Genomic DNA, 19442 nt, shown 5'->3' with positions numbered 1-19442 from the left:
TGGTTTGCAGGCCAGCCACGCCCCCTGGCAACCCAAGCGGAGGCCCTGGTATCTGGAATTTATTTTCCTTCTACAATTGAAACTTTGTAGCCTGGAGCGGAGCCAAGCCTGGGGCTCCCTCCGCGGCCGGCAGCCATTTGTGTTGGGGTTATAATTGAAACTTTGTTGCCTTAAGCGGGTGGGCCAGGCCAGGGTGTGCAGAAAGCTTTGCTTCCCCTGTTGCCGCCGGCAACCCTGGCCTGCTCTCTCAAGCTCCATTCTGCCGCCATTTGTTTGAATTTGTTTACCTTCTATAATTGAAACTTTGTAGCTTGAGTGGAGGCTTAGGCCTGGCAAGGGCAGGTGGAAAGCTTGGCTTCCTCTGTTACCTAGGAAACCTTGCTCTCTGTGGCTGTAGCCATCTTGGTTTGGGCTAATTTGCATTCTCGCTCTGATTGGATGGTGGGCGTGGCTTGTGGGTGTCGGAGGTATGGTCAATTTGCATATTTGTCTATTATTAGATAGGACTTTTGTTAAATCAAACATATGCAGAAACATTCTTTTGTCCAAAAAGTCCTTGTGTAATAAAAACCCAACATTTTTTACTTGAAATTTAAAAATTTGTTTTCTAAGAGTAAGGCATTACTGTGTTACCAATATCTTAATATTAATAAGTATTAACTAATATGGTTAATAAACTTTAATGGTCAGAGTCCTACTGAACTATCTACTTTACACTCTGTGAGAAATTATTCAACACCACAGAGAAAAGACTTTATGAGTTCCATGTTTTCCTCTGAATCAGAAGTAAAACATCCATACTAGTGGCACTTAATTCTGATTGGTTTCAAAGGTTTTGGTTAATCTTATGTATGTAAAACCAAATAATTGAAAATACTTTTTAAATCTTTTTGCCAATAAGTAAGGTTTCCCTTTTCTAACAGCAAATATTTTATCAACTTAAGAGTAGTACATGATGCTACATTGGAGCATAATAGTTTGGATTAAGAAGCTATTTATTTTGCTCTAGCCAGTTTGGCTCAGTGGATAGAGCGTCGGCCTGCGGACTGAAGAGTCCTGGGTTCCATTCCGGTTAAGGGTACATGCCCAGGTTGCAGGCTTGATCCCCAGTAGGGGGCGTGCAGGAGGCAGCTGATCAATGATTCTCTCTCATCATTGATGTTTCTCTCTCTCTCTCCCTTTCAAGGGATCCCAGGGGATTGTGAGCTAAACCTGATAGACAAGTTTAGACTGGTTTGCTTCTACCACTAGAATAATTTTAACTACTTAAAGGTTGATCTAACTTAAGCATTTGATGAATAAGTTCTAACCCTGTTTTGTTTTTTTTATTTAACATTTTTTTCTGTTATAAAAGTAACAGACTGCTAAAAAATCTGGAAAATAGTTTTTAAACTAAAAAAAGAAAATGAAGTCAATCATAATCATACCAGAGTGTATGTATACACACACACATAAACACATATATGTGTGTATATATACGTGATGTGTATATATGTGTGTGTGCATGTGTATAATCTTTAAACAAAAAGAGGTCATGATATTTATAGTTTTTTAAGATTTTTTTTTTCATTAGCAGCCTATCATTAGCAATTCCTCATCAGGACTGTCATATTTAATTAACCAATCCCTATGGTAGACATTCAGATTGCTTCCATGTTTCTCTATACATAATAATACATAATATATAATATTGCTGAGCTGAGCATCCTCATTTGTTATATTTTTATACATCCACTAGAGGCCCGATGTACAAAATTCGTGCAAGAGTAGGCCTTCCTTTCCCCGGCTGCCAGCACTGGCTTCCCTCTGGCACCCGAGACCCGGGCTTCCCTCCAGCACCTGGGACCCGAGCTTCCCTCCAGCCACTGGCAGGCACCTGGGACCCAGGCTTCCCATGCAGCCCCGGCTTCATCCAGAAGGACATCCGGTCTAATTAGCAAATTATGCTTTTACTATTATAGATATTTTCCAAGGGTAAATTCCTGAAAGTGAAATAACTAGATGAAAGCAAAGAAATATTTTCTAAATATTCTAGTATATGCTGCCAACTTACCACCTTATATGCTATTAATCACATTATTTTTGTGTGTTTTCTTTTTCTTTTCCTTTTTTATTGTCTAAAGTTTTACATATGTCTTCTTTTTCCCTAATTGACCCCCCTCCCAGCCATTCCCACCCCGGGCAAGCCCCCACCGCCCCAGTGTCTGTGTCCATTGATTATGCTAATATGCATGCATATAAGTCCTTTAGTTGCTCTCTAACCCCCCATCCCCTACCATTGTCTCTAGATCAATCTATTCTTGTTCATCAAATTGTGTTCATCATTATATCCCACATATGAGTGAGATCATGTGATATTTATCTTTCTCCAACTGGCTTATTTCACTTAGCATAATGCTCTCCAGTTCCATCCATGCTGTTGCAAATGGTAAGAATTCCTTCTTTTTTATAGCAGCGTAGTATTCCATTGTGTAGATGTACCACAGTTTTTAATCCACTCATCTGGTGATGGGCACTTAGGCTGTTTCCAAATCTTACCTATGGTGAATCGTGCCGCTACGAACATAGGGGTGCATATATCCTTTCTGATTGGTGTTTCTGTTTATTGGGATATATTCCTAGAAGTGGGATCACTGGGTCAAATGGGAGTTCCATTTTTAGTTTTTTGAGGAAACTCCATATTGTTCTCCACAGTGGCTGCACCAGTCTGCATTCCCACCAGCAGTGCACAGTGTTCCTTTTTCTCCGCATCCTAGCCAGCACTTGTCATTTGTTGATTTGTTGAAGATAGCGTATATCACATTATTTTTTAAATTAGCTGAGGCTACAGAAGATTCTGTGAATGAAAACAAATAACCTAACTATACTGATTATGAAAATAACAAATTATCCAACCATAATGGGCCCATGTCTGATCAACAGAGATTTAACTCCGGTCTCTCCTGATAACTATGTATCTTACTTAGGCAAGTCACTTTCTCTCTGAGAGTTTTTCTCATTCAGTAAAATACTCACCTCATACGCCCATTGAGAGGACTAAATGAGATTATATATAAAGCTCCTTGTACATAATAGATGCTCTAATTATTCAGAAATTTGTTGAACAATGTATTTCACACCCACAATGAGTCAGAAGAAACAAGGATGAGTAGGCACATTTCCTGCCCTCCTGGTCTATTAGACAGCCACTTGTGCACACTTGTCTGGGAAATGTGTTGGGATACAAAGCTATGAAGGCTGAGCAGTCCAGGCAGCCAGTGAGAGATTTTGAAAGGGAACTTGATCAGACCTGGAAGCTGACTTGCAGCTTCCTAGAGTCTTCAGACCCTGTGAGATCTGGAAGTCTTCCGGCAGATGGGGGAAGCCAGGACACAGGACTTTCCCCCAGGACTCAGTCTGGCCCTCAGTCATACTAGTAACACCTCAGCAAGTGACGATTTCCAGCCCAGAGTCACAGTGGTGAGCGGGCTTATCTTAGAGCTGTTTCCATTACAAGACACCTACACCCCTCCTTCACCCCCCCAAGTGTTTGGAGCAGTTAAGAATTCTTGACTAGATCTCAACTCAACCAGGTTTTTCTTAATCCTCAGATACCTATTATCTACTTGTCTGCTAAACCAAGAAGCAAAAAGATTTTAAGAAAAAAATATAGAATTTGCTGGTTTAACAATAGTTTTTCATATACTGGTATTAATGGTTTTGATTTTTTATTATTTTAAATATATATATCAAAGTTACATTATGTGCCGAAACCGGTTTGGCTCAGTGGATAGAGCGTCGGCCTGCAGACTGAAGGGTCCCAGGTTCGATTCCGGTCAGGGGCATGTGCCTTGGTTGCGGGCACGTCCCCGGTGGGGAGTGTGCAGGAGGCGGCTGATGGATGTTTCTCTCTCATCGATGTTTCTCACTCTCTCCCTCTCTCTCTTCCTCTCTGTAAAAAAATCAATGAAATATATTTTTAAAAAAAAAAGTTACATTATGTGTCAGCCAAGATGCCCCTAGTTTGCATGCTTGGATTATACAGAACAATAGTGTTGTGCTTTGCAAAAGCATGACTTCCAGAAGGGTGTGGCTTTGGAGGAATCTCTGAAGACGAATCTACCCTTGTCAGCATTCAGTTCTGAGGGTGGGGCATCATCAGACCCCAGGTTAATCAGGCTTCTTATTTAAAACTAGTAGCCCATTTGCACGAAGATTCGTGCAATAGACCTTCATTCACCTGGCTGCCTGCACCAGTTTTCTGCCGGCACCGGGGACCCAGGCCTTGGCTGTGGCCACCGCCTTCTGCCATTTTCAGGGTCGGGGCTTGGCCCCGGGCAGTGGCCTTGGGCTCAGCCGCACCCAACATCCCTGCTAAGGATCGAAGGAGCTGACCCCCAGTGGTTTCCTGCGATCCGTGCAGGCTCCCCTCTGGTGCCCAAGGCCGGGAAAGCCTCGGGCAGCTTTCCCGGCCTTGGGCTCGGCTGCACCCCAACGTCCCTGCAACGGTTTCCTGGTGGGCGTGGCTGGTGGGCGTGGCGTGGTTGGTGGACATAGCTTGGGCGTAGTGAAGGTGCGGTCAATTTGCATATTTGTCTATTATAAGGTAAGATAGTTCCAAAGGTGTAACCTTGGTTTAAAAAACAAAAATATTTAGCTGTCACTCCAACCAAAAAGTGCAAACCCGATCTGAGATCAAGTTAATAGAAGTGCTGAGGAAGTAAATGGCTAAGTCCAAGCAAATTACTCAAGAAAAAGACCTTAGCCGAAACCGGTTTGGCTCAGTGGATAGAGCGTCGGTCTGCGGACTGAAGGGTCCCAGGTTCGATTCCGGTCAAGGGCATGTACCTTGGTTGCGGGCACATCCCCAGTAGGGGGTGTGCAGGAGGCAGCTGGTCGATGTTTCTCTCTCATCGATGTTTCTAGCTCTCTATCCCTCTCCCTTCCTCTCTGTAAAAAAATCAATAAAATATATTTTTAAAAAAGAAAAGAAAAAGACCTTGACTCAATACTGGAGACAACACAGTACTGGAAAATGCCCCACAGGAGGAAGAGCTGCTGGGCCTCGGGGCAGAGGGGAGCCTGGCTCCGGCGGGTGCCCACCAGGAGAAGCCGGAGGCGGGAGAGGTAGAGGAAGTCTCACTGACAGAACAAGGAAGGAGAAACAGCAAGGGACACTTCTGGAAACAGGTGGGTGTTCCAATGGCTCACTGTTCCAGCTCACACCCTTCAACCAGCACAGGACGGCAGCTCGTGCTGGACGGAGGTCCCCGCAGAACGTGTACTGTCATTCACTCTCCTCCTCTCCATGTGCAAACCCGCCTGCTGAGGTTTGTGTTGGAGTACAAGGCACGGCCTACTTACTGTACTGCATCGCTTGACAAAACAAACGCTCAAGATTCCTGTCTAACAATTTTTTTAAAAAGAAAACAGCTTTTTGGCGTCTCAAGGAGACAAGGAGACCTCTTTTCAGAAACCCGCAGGGGTCCTCAGACTTTTTAAACAGGGGGCCAGTTCACTGTCCCTCAGTCCGTTGGAGGGCCGGACTATAGTTTAAAAAAACGATGAACAAATTCCTGTGCACACTGCACAGATCTTATTTTGAAGTAAAAAACAAAACGGCAAAAACACCCGCATGTGGCCCGCGGGCCGCAGTGTGAGGACGCCTGCAAGCAATCGCCGCCGCTCCGCGGGCTGGGCCGGAACCGGCGCCGGGAGGACCGGGCCCGCCCTCCGGGTGGGGGACGGACCGGCGGGGTCCTAACCAGGGCGGGGTCACACGCCGACCGCGCCGGCGGCGGAGGAGGGGTGGCCCGGCCGTGGGGATCGCCCCCCCCCCCCCCCAATGCATACGGCGGGCGCCCCTCTCGGCCGCGCAGGCTGTGCCACTCCAAGGAAGATTTCGGGGGGCTCAGGGGGCCGGCCACCGAGCGAGCCCGCCCGGAACCACCGGCCCCGCCGGAGCCAGGGCGCAGCTGGGGCGGCGCCGACGCGCGGGGGAGGCCCGGCAGGCCGGCCGGACGGCGCGCCGCGGACCGAGAGAGCGAGGCCCGGCCGGGCCGCGCTGCCGCCCTACCTTCTCCTCGCCGTCGTAGATGCGCACCCCGCGCTGCTGGATCACCAGGGTCTCGTGGATTTCCAGAAGGCCGCTGGTCCACACGAAGCGGTCCATGCTCCCCGCCAGGCCCGCCCCGCCGGCTCGCCCGCGCCGCCGCTCTCGGGCAGCTAGAGAGCGCCGGGTGGCCTGCACCGCCCCCTGGCGGCGGGCGGGGCGGGAGCGGCCAGCGGGAGCCCCGGGGACGTGATCGTGTGTCTGGAGCGCCCCCTGGCGGTCGTTTCGCCAATGGCCGGCGGGGTCGTCCACCCCATCCTGTGTCCAGCTGAGGCACAAACCCAGAGCTTACACGGGACTTGGGTGGAGCCGGGACCGCAGCTTGGACTTCCTTATTGTACCTTATTCCTGCATCCCAAATGAATATTTATGGCCTGAATTGTTTTTACACACCTGCAATGGAAACCGAGGGTCCAGATTTAATGTGTGATTTTGATTTAATATGTAGCCTCAGCACTCTATTCAGTTTCTTTACAGCATGCCTTGTAAATGTTAAGCCCTTACCTTAGTTATTAGGCCCCTGAGGCAGCAAGAACAATGGGCATCCCTTGACGAATGGATGCAAGATAGGGGTTGGTCAAGCTAAAGATAACATCATGGCCTGAGTTGTATTTCAGCTCCTGAAGCTGAAGGGCCGGCTAGCCACATCCTCATGAAACCAAATGAAGGACACCAAAGGTGATCTCAAGACCTGAAATAAATGATTGACTGTCCTAAAATTTTTCTTCAATTGCAGATATTCAATATTATTTGATATTACTTTCAGGTATGTAGCATAGTGGTTAGACATTCATATAATTTATGAAGTGATCCCATTGGTAAGTCTAGTATCCACCTGTAACCATACATAGCTGTTATGATATTATTGACTATTTTCCCTATGCTGTTGTTTACATCCCCATGACTATTTTGTAACTGTAAACTTGTACTTCTTAATCCCTTCAACTTTTTCACCCAGACCCCCAACCCCCTCTCTTATCTGGCAACCATCAGTTTGCTCTCTGTATCTATAAGTTTTTTTCTATTTTGTTAGTTCATTTATCTTTTTTGTTAAATTCCACATGTAAGTAAGATCATCTGGTATTTATCTCTCACTGTTTCACTTATTTCACTTAGCATAATACCCTCTAGGTGAATCTATGTTGTCACAAATGTAAGATTTCATTCCTTTTTGTTTGTTGTTTAAAGTATTACATATGTCTCCTTTTTCCCTGATTGACCCCTCTCCCCCACCACTCCCAACATTTCATTCTTTTTATGGCCGAGTAATATCCCATTATAGATATGTACCACACATCTTTATGTAATTGTCCAATGATGGCCACTTAGGTTGCTTCCATATCTTAGCTATTATAAATAACTAGAGGCCCGGTGCATGAAAATTCATGCACTGGAGGAGGGGGTCCCTCAGCCCAGCCTGCCCCATCTCACAGTCCGGGAGCCCTCAGGGCAGGAGGCAACCCAGTGATCAGGGGAAGGCACACCCCATCACACCTTTGCTGCTGCCACTGCCAGCAGCGCAAGCCTCAGCCGGCCCTGGTTACCTGAGCCTCAGGCGGCCCTGGGCAGCTGGGCAGCCACCATCCGAGGCTTGCCTGTGCCTCGGGCCTGCCCTGGGCAGCTGGGGTCTGAGGGGACTGGGGACTCCAGAGGCAGGCATGCAGAGCGACCGGACCCACCTGGGAGCGGGCCTGGCTGTGCCACAAGCCTGCTGACCCGACGGGGCTGAGGGGACTGGGCGCCGCCATCTTGTGGCTGTGGGCACCACCATCTTTCAGGGTGTGGCAGTCAATTAGTATATTCCCTCCTTATTGGCTGTGGGCGCCACCATCTTTGTGAGGGTGTGATGGTCAATTAGCATATTCCCTCTTTATTAGATAGGATGTTGGTTCCATGTGCACTTGAAAAGAATGTATATTCTGCTGCTTTGGGGTGAAATGCTCTAAAAATATCAATTAAATCCATCTGGTCTAATGTGTCATTTAAGACCACTGTTTTCTTTTTTATTTTCAGTCTGGAAGATCAATACATTGATAACATAGTAGGGACATTAAAGTCTGCTACTATAACTATATTACTGTTGATCCCTTCCTTTATGTCCACCAATATTTTCTTTATAGATTTAGGTGCTCCTATGTTGGGTGCATAAATGTTTAAAAGTGTTATATCATTTTATTGGATTGATCCCTTTTTCATTATGAAGAGTCCTTTTTTGTCTCTTATTATAACTTTTGTTTTAAAGTCTATTTTGTCTGGTATATGTATTACTCCCCCAGCTCTTTTTTTTTAAATTTTCATTTGCATGAAATATCTTTTTCTATCCTTTACTCTCGGTCTTTATGTGTCTTCTGTTCTAAAGTGGCTCTCTTGTAAACAGCATATGTATTCAGCATATGTAAACAGCATATTGGTCTTATTTTCTTTTTTTTCTTATTATTGTCTAAAGTTTTACATATGTCTCCTTTTTCTCCAATTGAAACCCCCCTCCTCCATCCCCTACCCCCCGCCACACACACACAGCCATTCCCACCCCGGGCAAGCCCCCAACACCCCTGTGTCTGTGTCCATTGGTTATGCTAATATGCATGCATACAAGTCCTTTGGTTGCTCTCTAACCCCCACTCCCCTGCCATTTGTCTCTAGATCAATCTATTCTTGTTCATCAAATTATGTTGATCATTATATCCCACATATGAGTGAGATCATGTGATATTTATTATTCTCCACTGGCTTATTTCGCTTAGCATAATGCTCTCCAGATCCATCCATACTGTTGCAAATGGTAAAAGTTCCTTCTTTTTTATAGCGGCATAGTATTCCATTGTGTAGATGTACCACAGTTTTCTAATCCACTCATCTGCTGATGGGTACTTAGGCTATTTCCAAATCTTAGCTATTGTAAATTGTGCTTTTATGAACATAGGGGTGCATATATCCTTTCTGATTGGTGTTTCTGGTTTCACGGGATATAGTCCTAGAAGTGGAATTACTGGATCAAATGGGAGTTCCATTTTTGACTTTTTGAGGAAACTACATACTGTCTTCCACAGTGGCTGCACCAGTCTGCATTCCCACCAACAGTGCACAAGGGTTCCTTTTTCTCTGCATCCTCGCCAGCACTTGTCTATTTGTTGATTTCTTGATGATAGCCATTCTGACAGGTGTGAGGTGGTATCTCATTGTTGTTTTGATTTGCATCTCTCAGATGATTAGTGACTTTGAGCATGTTTTCATATGTCTCTGGGCCTTCTGTATGTCCTCTTTCATCAAGTGTCTATTTAGATCCTTTGCCCATTTTTTGATTGGATCGTGTATCTTCCTTTTGTTAAGTTGTATGAGTTCCCTGTAAATTTTGGAGATTAAACCCTTATCGGAAATATCATTGGCAAATATGTTTTCCCATGCAGTGGGCTTTCTTATTGTTTTGTTGATGGTTTCTTTTGCTGTGCAGAAGCTTTTTATTTTTATGTAGTCCCATTTGTTTATTTTCTCCTTAGTTTCCATAGCCCTAGGAGCTGTGTCTGTAAAGATATTGCTACAACATTATGTCTGCTATTTTGCTGCCTATGGAGTCTTGTAGGATTTTTATGGTTTTCCATCTTACATTTAAATCCTTTAGCCATTTTGAGTTTGTTTTTGTGTATCATGTAAGTTGCTGATATAGTTTCATTTTTTTGCATGTATCTAACCAAATTTCCCAGCACCATGTATTGAAGAGACTGTCTTGACTCCATTGTATACTCTTTTTTTTTTTTACATATATTTTATTGATTTTTTACAGCGAGGAAGGGAGAGAGAGAGTTAGAAACATCAATGAGAGAGAAACATCGGTCAGCTGCCTCCTGCACACCTCCCACTGAGAATGTGCCCGCAACCCAGGCACATGCCCTTGACCAGAATCGAACCTGGGACCTTTCAGTCCGCAGGCTGATGCTCTATCCACTGAGCCAAACTGGTTAGGGCCCATTGTATACTCTTGCCTCCTTTGTCAAATATTAATTGAGCATAATGGCTTGGGTCTATTTTTGGGTTCTCTGTTCTGTTCCATTGGTCTATATGTCTGTTCTTGTGCCAGTACCAGGCAGTTTTGAGAACCGTGACTTGGTAATATTTTGATATCTGGTATTGTGATCTCTCCAACTTTGTTCTTCTTTCTCATGATTGCTGTGGCTATTTGGGGTCTTTTTTATTTCAGATGAATTTTTGGAGAGTTTGGTCTAGATCTTTAAAATATGTTGTTGGTATTTTCATGGGGATTGCATAGAATCTGTAGATTGCTTTGGGTATATGGACATTTTAATGATGTTGAGTCTACCAATCCATGAACATGGTATGTTCTTCCATTGTTTATGTCTTCCTCTATCTCTTTTTTCAATGTGCTGTAGTTTTCTGAGTACAGGTCTTTTATGTCCTTAGTTAAGCTTATTCTTAGGTATCTTATTTTTTTTTGGTGCAATGATAAATGGGGTTGTTTTTCTCACTTCTCTTTCTGTGAGTTCATTATTGGTGTGTAGAAATGCTATAGATTTCTGGGTATTAATTTTGTATCCTGCTACATTGCCAAATTCATTTATTAAGTCTAGAAGTTTTTTGAAGGATTCTTTAGGGTTTTCTATGTACAGTATCATGTCATCTGTGAATAAGGACAGTTTTACTTCTTCTTTTCCAATTTGGATGCCTTTTACTTCTTCTTCTTGTCTGATCACTATGAGTAGCACTTCCAGTACTATATTGAACAGAAGTGGTAAAAGTGGGCATCCCTGTCTTGTTCCTGTTCTTAGGGGAAATGAATTTAATTTTTGTCCATTAAGTATGATGTTGGCTGGAGGTTTGTCATATAAGGCTTTTATTATGTTGAGGTATGATCACTCTATTCCCACTTTGCTGAGAGTTTTTATCAAGAAAGGGTGTTGGATTTTGTCAAATGCTTTTTCTGCATTGATTGATATGATTATGTGATTTTTGTCTCTCATTGTGTTTATGTGTTGTATCACTTTTATTCATTTATGAATATTGTACCATCCTTGCATCCCCAGAATAAATCCCACTAGGTCATGGTGTATGATCTTTCTAATGTAATGCTGAATTCAATTTGCTAGAATTTTGTTGAGGATTTTAACATCTGTGTTCATCAAGGATATTGGCCTTTAGTTCTCTTTTTTTGTGGTGTCTTTATCTGGTTTTGGAATTAGGGTAATGCTGGCTTCATAGAAAGAGCTTGGAAGTGTGCCTCCCTCTTGAATTTTTTGGAATAGTCTGAGGAGGAAAGCTTTTAGTTCTTCTTTGAATGCTTGGTAGAACTCCCCTGTAAAGCCCTCCAGACCAGGGCTTTTGTTTGCTGAAAGATTTTTGATCACTGCTTCAATTTCTTCAGTAGTTATTGGCCTATTCAGGTTTTTTTACTCTTCTTGGTTGAGTTTTGGGAGCTTGTATTTTTCTAAGAATATGTCCATTTCATCTAGGATGTCCATTTTGTTGGAATAGAGTAGTTCATAGTATTTTATCATAATCATTTGTATATCTGTTGGATTGGTTGTTACTTCACCTCTTTCATTTCTGGTTTTGTTTATTTGGGTCCTCTCTCTTTGCTTTTTGGTGAGCCTGGCTAGAGGTTCATCAATATTGCTTATCCTTTCAAAGAACCAGCTCTTGATTTTGTTGATTTTTTGTATTTTTTTTTTTTTTTTGGTCTCTATGTCGTTTATCTCTGCCCTGATCTTTATTATTTCCTTCCTTCTGCTTATGTTGGACTTTTCTTATTGCTCTCTTTCTAAGTCTTTGAGTTGTAGGGTTAGATAATTTATTACCATTTTTTCTTGTTTTTTGAGATAGGCCTGTTGAGCTATGAATTTCCTCTCAAAACTGCTTTCACTGTGTCCCATAGATTTTGGATTGGTGTGTTTTCATTGTCATTTGTTGCCATGATGCTTTTTATTTCTTCTTTGATCTCTTTAGTAACCCAATCATTGTTTAATAGCATGCTATTTAGCCTCTAGGTATTTGATATTTTTGTTTTTATTGTAGTTGATTTCTAGTTTTATGCCATTGTGATCTAAGAAGATGCTTGATATGATTTCTATCTTCTTGAATTTGAAGAGACTTTGCCTGTGTCCCAATATGTGGTCTATCTTTGAAAATGTCCCATGTGCACTTGAGAAGAATGTATATTCTGTGGCTTTGGGGTGTAATGTTCTGAAGATGTCAATTAATTCCATCTGATCTAGTGAGTCATTTAGGATTGATGTTTATTTGCTGATTTTTTGTATAGAGGATTTGTCCAATGGTGATAGTGGGGTATTAAAGTCCCCTACTATGACTGTATTGCTGTCAATCTCTCCCTTGATATCCTCCAGGAGTTTTTTTATGTATTTGGGTGCTCCTGTATTGGGTGCATATATGTTTACCAGAGTTATATCTTCTTGTTGAATAGCTCCCTTTAGTATTATGAAGTGGCCTTCCTTATCTCTTGTTATGGCCTTCACTTTGAGGTCTAATTTGTCAAATATAAGTATTGCTACCCCAGCTTTTTTTTTTTTTTCATTTCCATTCACCTGAAAAACCTTTTTCCATCCCTTCACCATCAGTCTGTGTGAGTCCTTTGTTCTGAGGTGGGTTTTCTGTAGACAGCAGATATATGGGTCATGTTTTCTTATCTACTCAGCTACCTTATGTCTTTTGATTGGGGCATTTAATCCATTTACATTTAAAGTTATTATTGATAAGTACTTCTTTGTCACCATTTTTATTCTTTTTGCCAGTGTTTCTTTTTTCCTTCCTATTTCTTCTTTTTACACAGACCCTTTAGCATTTCCTGCATTGCTGGTTTGGTGGTAATCAACTCCCTTAGTCCTTTTTTGTCTGTGAAGCTCCTGATTTCACCCTCAATTTTGATTGATAGCCTTGCTGGGTACAGTATTCTTGGATTCAGACCCTTGCTTTGCATGATTTTGTATACTTCATTCCATTCCCTTCTGGCCTGATGTGTTTCTGTTGAGAAATCAGTTGATAGTCTGATGGGAGATCCTTTGTAGGTAGCTTTCTGTCTCTCCCTGGCAGCCTTTAAGATTCTTACTTTGTCATTGGTGTTTGCCAATTTAATTATAATGTGTCTTGGTGTCGATCTTTTGGGGTTTATCTTGTTTGGGACTCTGTGAGCTTCTTGGACTTGTGTGAGTTCTTTCTTCCTGATATCAGGGAAGTTTTCTGTCATTATTTCTTCAAACAGGTTTTCTATTCCTTGCTCAGTTTCCTCTCCTTCTGGCACCCCTATTATGTGGATGTTTTTTCGTTTCATGTTGTCTCAAAATTCCCTTAGGCTCTCCTCCTGTTTTTTAGTTGTTTTTCTAGCTCTGCTTGGGTATTTTTTCCTACCTTGTCTTCTAGCTCACTGATGCAGTCCTCTGCTTTTTCTAGTCTACTGTTGGTGCTTTCTATTGAGTTCTTCATTGCAGTGATGTCATTTTTTCATTTCTTCTTGATTCTTCATTTCCTCTTGGTTCTTACACATATTGTTGAATTTGTCTTTCATCCTTTTCAGTGACCTTATGACCATTGCTCTGAATTCTTTCTCTGTCATATTGCTTGCCTCCATTTCATTTAGTTCCTTTTCTGGTGATTCCTCCTTTTCTTTCGTATGCGGGCTGTTTCTTTGTCTCCCCATGATCACTCCTCTCAGGGTTTCTGGTTATGTAGCTCTCTCTCTCTCCTTCATTGACTTAAAGGCACAAAATACAACACAACAAGACACAACGCACAGGGCACCAAACACAAATGTATTCACCATACTAATAACCCCAAATAAAGGTGACCACCAGAGAAAAGAGAATTAGGGAATAGAAAAGAGTGCAAAAATAATATTGAGAAAAGGAAAAAATGTAAGAGAGAAAAGAAAGAGAAGAAAAAAGAAGGGGGAAAATATATGTATATGGGAGAAAACTCCAATAAAACATCAACTAATCCAAAAAATGCAAATGACAAACACCCAGAGATGAATGCAAACTACAAACAACAACTAATCCAAAAAATTCAGACAACAAATCTCCAAACAACAAACACCCAGATGAATCTGAGAAGGCAGAGCTTATTTCCAGATGGTAAGGACAAGGAATTGAATGAATGGGGAAATAGCCACAATTCAGTATAGAGGAGGTAGAAAGAGAATGAGTGTATAAGAAGAAAAGTAAAAAACAAAATACAAAAAAAAAGAAAAAATATATATTAAAAAATATATATATATATATATATATATATATATATATATATGAAAAAATATATATATATATAATTTTTCCCCTTCTATAATCTATCTATCTATGTATTCATTTACTATTGGAAAAGGAGAATAGAGAGTAAATAGGCCTGAGTTGGTGATTGGAATTAGTTAAGCTATTAGTAGAAGAAGAGAACAAGCAAGGAGAGGAAAAACAGAAGCAAAACAAACAAACAAATAAAAAAACTAACCAACAATCAAACAAACAACAACAAGACAGAAAGAAAGAAAAAGGCAAAAAAAATGGATAGTGAGGGAAGAGAAGAGAGAAGTATGTATGGGCTTGGAGCAGGGGAGAGGAAATTAGATATATGAGTAAGATCAATTTTTAACAGAGTAAAAAGAAAGGATAGAGAAAAACTAAAGTAGGAACAAGGTAAGAGAAACAGGACAAAAAGGGGAAAAGTGAAGAAGAGTGTTGGCATAAAGGAAAAATTGAGATAGAGTAAAATAATGCAAAGGGAAAATAAAAATAGACTGTAGAACACTAACCCCAAAATAAAATAAAATAAAATAAAATAAAATAAAATAAAATAAAGAAAAAATGAAATAAAATAAAACTGTTTAAAAAGGGTAAAATAATAGTAGTAATAATAATAGTTAAAAATAAAAATATAATAATAAGGTAAAATCAAGTGAGAGAAAAAATTTAGTTTCTTAAATAAAAGATAAAAAATAAAAATGTGAAGTAGTGAAGGTTGTTCACTTCCTCTACTGTTCTGCTTGTCACGTCTGTTTCCTTTCAGATAGTCAGCACAGTATTGAAGTTCCCTACGATCCACCCTCCTCTGTGTCATAAGCCACAACCCTGTTTTCAAGCAGGCGGGATCTCTCTGCTCTCTTTGGTTCTCAGCGTGCCTTTAGTTGTATTTACACACAAGAGTCAATTTCTGATACACCCCTGGGTGGCAGTGTTTCTGTCTTAATATCTGGGGCTAAAAGGCCTCTCTGCCAAGTATTCAGATTTTGCTTTTCCTGCCACACTTAATACTGGGTTGGAGGGACGGACTGCCCCAGAGCTGGTTTTCTGTTCGTCTCTTCCCACTCTGATCCCCAGTTTTCACAAAAACAACTTTCCCCTTCAGTCTCGGTGCATGTTTTTAATTGGAAGATCCTATGTACTGGACTTAGCCAGCAAAAGTTAGGATTTAAAAAGGAAAAAAAAAAAAAAAAAAAGCCAGAGGAGGCGCGCAGACTCGTGTCTTTTCCCCCTGGTTCTCCGCAGCCGGGACAGAACTTCAGGCTGCCTTTCTGGGCCCAGCCCAGCTTTGGGTTAATATCTAGAGTCCCCTTCTGCCAGCAGCCCTGTGGACCCCCTTCCACATTTGAGGGCTACACTGACCCCAACAGCTGCGGATTTTGTGGGGGGCAGTCTTCCTCTGAGGCTCTAGTTCCCGCTGCGCACATTTCTCCCTCCAGCCTGGATCCCAAATCTCACCTTTCTCTAGGACAGTGATGGCAAACCTATGACATGCATGTCAGCACTGACACGCGTAGCCATTTCTGATGACACGTGGCCGCTGAGGCGGCCGCATGCCGAGGATGAAACATTTGCTGCTCCTGAGGATGAAACATTTGTGAAATAATGTTTTTTCCTCAAAGTGACACACTACCCGAGTTATGCTCAGTTTTTTGGCGAAGTTTGACACACCAAGCTCAAAAGGTTGCCCATCACTGCTCTTGGAGATATCTGACCTTTCTGTCTGCGGATTGCCTCACCAGCTGTGTTTAATTTGCCAGTTCCTGGTGGATGCTCTTTGATTCAGCTGTTCCTTCTGCTCTGTGAGAAGGCGCAGGGTCCGTCTGCATTTTCGGTGCCGCTTTGTGTCCTCCTGAGCAGACCTCCTAGGCGCCCATGGTCGAGGAGGCTGGAATTCTGACATTTGTGGGTTTGCAGCTGAGGTAGCTGGTCCCTGGGCGTTGTGGTTGTAAGATCCTGGGAGGTATCCGAGGTCTCCCCAGTTGAAGGTAAGGCTGGGGTTCCAATCACAGTCGGTCTCCCAATCACAGCCGGTCTCCCCTTCAAGATGGTGCAGCCTCTGTGTCAGAGCTGGCTGCTCCGGGAGAGATTTCAGCAGCAGTAGAGGCTGCCTGGTCAGGGGGTGCTGGTCCGTCAGTCCCCAACAGTCCCTTGGAGTATAGCTGTTCCTCACTCACAAATACTGACACTCTTCACACGTCCACGCACTCTCCTTTCATTCTCTCACTCACACACTATCTTGTAGCCTGCTGTCCTGTTGGCAGCCATCTTGGATCTCTCTGGTCTTATTTTCTTACCCATTCAGCTACCCTATGTCTTTTGCATGGAACACTTAATCCATTTATATTTAAAGTGATTATTGACAGGTACATAGTTATTGTCATTTTATTACTTACTAGAGGCCCGATGCATGAAATTTGTGCAAGGCGCTCAGCCCTCACAACTGTGGTGGCTGCCTCAGCCCTCGCAGCCCCGGCTTCATCTGGAAGTTCATCCGGTCTAATTAGTATATTACGCTATTATTATTACATATTATTTTAGATGTTTATGTTCTTTTCCTCTCCTTTTTCTCAAAAAAGTCCCTTTAACATTTCTTGTAATACTGGGTGTTTTCTGCCACTTTGTCTTCCAAATCACTGGTTCAATCCTCTGCTTCATTTAATCTGTTGACTCCTTCTAGTGTATTCTTTTTAAATATATATATTTTATTGATTTTTTACAGAGAGGAAGGGAGAGGGGTAGAGAGTCAGAAACACCGATGAGAGAGAAACATTGATCAGCTGCCTCCTGCACACCCCCTACTGGGCATGTGCCTGCAACCAAGGTACATGCCCTTGACCAGAATCAAACCTGGGACCCTTCAGTTTTCAGGCTGACACTCCATCCACTAAGCCCATGGTCGGCAAACTGCGGCTTGCGAGCCACATGCGGCTCTTTGGCCCCTTGAGTGTGGCTCTTCCACAAAATACCACGGCCTGGGTGAGTCTATTTTGAAGAAGTGGCATTAGAAGAAGTTTAAGTTTAAAAAATTTGGCTCTCAAAAGAAATTTTAATCCTTGTACTGTTGATATTTGGCTCTGTTGACTAATGAGTTTGCTGACCACTGCACTAAGCCAAACAGGTTAGGGCAGTGTATTTTTTTTTTTAAATATTTTTAATTTATTTTTTCAATTACAGTTTATATTCACTATTAGTGTCAGATGTGCAGTAAAGTAGTTAGAAAATCATGTACTTTACAGAGTGGTTCCCCTGATGCTTCAAGTACCCACCTGGCCCCATAAAACATACATAGTTATCACAGTATAGTGTATTCTTTGTTATCGTATTCTTCATTTCTGACTGCTTCATTTTTTTTATTATTTCTATGTTCTTTTTTTTATGCTTACTATATCTTTATTGAAGTTCTCACTAAGTTTCTTGAGAATCTTTATAACCAGTGTTTCGAATTCTGTATATGGTGGATTGCTTGCCTCCATTCCATTTAGTTCTTTTTCTGGACTTTTCTCCTGGTCTTTCATTTGGGACATGTTTCTTTTTCTTTTTTTAATATGTTTTTATTGATTTTGAGAGAGAGAGGAAGGGAGAGGGATATAGAGATAGAAACATCGATGAGAGAGAAACACCATCAATCGGCTGCCTCCTGCACGCTTCCTCCTGGAAATTGAGCCTGCAACCCCAGCATGTGCCCTTGGTTAATGGGTTGACACTCAACCACTGAAGCACACTAGCTGGGCTGGGACATGTTTCTTTATCTCTCATCTTGGCTGCCTCTCTATGTTTGTTTCTATGTATTAGTTAGATCTGCTACATCTCCCAGTCTTGGCAGGGTGGCCTAATAGAGTAGGTTTTCTGTGGGGCCCAGTGGCACAGTCTTCCTGATCACCTGAGCTGGGTACTCCAGGAGTGTTCCTTGTGTGGGTTGTGTGTGCCCTCCTGTTATAGTTGAGCCTTGATTGCTGTTGGCATGTCAGTGGGTGGGGTTGCGGCTGACTGGCTGTAAGTTTTGGCCACAACCATCCCATACAAGCTCCTGGCGGGGGGGGGGGGGGGGGGGGGGGCTGATTCCACAGAGCAGGGCTCACCCCAGTGGGCTCTGATGTCTGCTGAAAGCACCCTTCTGGTGTGCCACTTGTGTAGCTAATTGGGTAATGCTCTGTTGTTGTCTGAAGCCAGCATTGAATGTGGCCTGTTTCTGGGGCCTCTTGGAAGGGGCTCTGGTGCTGGCCAAATTCAGCCTATGACAGCCTTGGCACTACCTCGTAGGGGCTACAAAGTGCTGGGCCTGGAGATGTGTGAAAGAGGCCATGCTGTGAACTGAGGCTGGCTACCACCAGTACGGGCCTCAGGCCACTCATCAAATGAGCTTGCTGAGGTCTGCTGCCACCTGCCGGCTGCCTAGAAGGCTCAGCTACTAAAAGAGCCCCAGGTGGTAGGCAAGTTTTGTGGTGAGGCAGGGTCTCAGGGAGTCACCAGGGTGGGGCGAATGGTGTTCACCAGGTCACTGCAGGTTCAGATTTGGTTGTGTGGGAGAAGAGCTCAGCACAAGGCAATGGTGGCTGTCCCTCCAGCCCTTGCCCTGAAGCCATACAGCTCAGATTTCCCTGTATGTATCTGGTGTCCCCTCTCCCCCAACCACTCTCTCTCCCTGGGGTCCAGGGTGAGTGCCTATGAGGGAGTTAGCCTGTGTGAGGGCCTTTTAAGAGGACACCTGGGTTTCCAGCAGCCTTCCATCTCATCCAGGAGAATCCCCACTGATTTTCACAGCAAAATGTCGTGGGGCTCCTCTTCCTGGCATTGTTTCTCCGGGATTGGGAGCCAAGTGTGGGGCTGGAACCCCATGTTTCTCAGGGGGAGACCGCTGCCACTGAACTATCCCTCCCAATTCTCAACTGCCACACCTGGGCATGAGGCCAGCCTGGTTAATGTCTCCGCCCACTCCTATCCATCTCAAAGTGGCTGCTTCTTTATATACTTAGTTATAGGACTTCTGTTCAGCTAGTCTTCGGATGGTTCTCTAGGTTGATTGTTCTATAATTTACTTGTAATTAGGATGCGGTAATGGGAGGAGGCAAGCACAGAGTTTATCTACATTGTCATCTTGA

General features: G+C 43.1%; 2 protein-coding genes across 4 annotated transcripts in view; one reads left to right on the top strand and one right to left on the bottom strand.

The window, feature by feature from the left end:
- The window catches only part of VPS36 (vacuolar protein sorting 36 homolog), a 35417-nt gene extending 29211 nt beyond the window's left edge, over positions 1 to 6206 (bottom strand). Inside the window, exon 1 of one of the 3 annotated variants that reach the window (XM_079778532.1) lies at positions 6056 to 6206. In XM_079778532.1, the coding sequence (XP_079634658.1) occupies positions 6056 to 6151 (96 nt within the window). In that variant the 5' untranslated portion in view covers positions 6152 to 6206. The remainder of the gene's footprint in view (positions 1 to 6055) is intronic. The other 2 variants (XM_079778533.1, XM_079778534.1) reach the window with 2 other exon arrangements.
- NEK3 (NIMA related kinase 3) overlaps positions 1 to 19442 on the top strand; it is a 469351-nt gene that overhangs the window by 375919 nt on the left and 73990 nt on the right. The window lies entirely within an intron of this gene.

Source organism: Cnephaeus nilssonii, assembly GCF_951640355.1.
Source record: "Cnephaeus nilssonii genome assembly, chromosome: 8".
Taxonomy (NCBI): domain Eukaryota; kingdom Metazoa; phylum Chordata; class Mammalia; order Chiroptera; family Vespertilionidae; genus Cnephaeus; species Cnephaeus nilssonii.
Note: the sequence above shows the minus strand (reverse complement) of the source record. Positions and strands in the feature narration are given on the sequence as shown.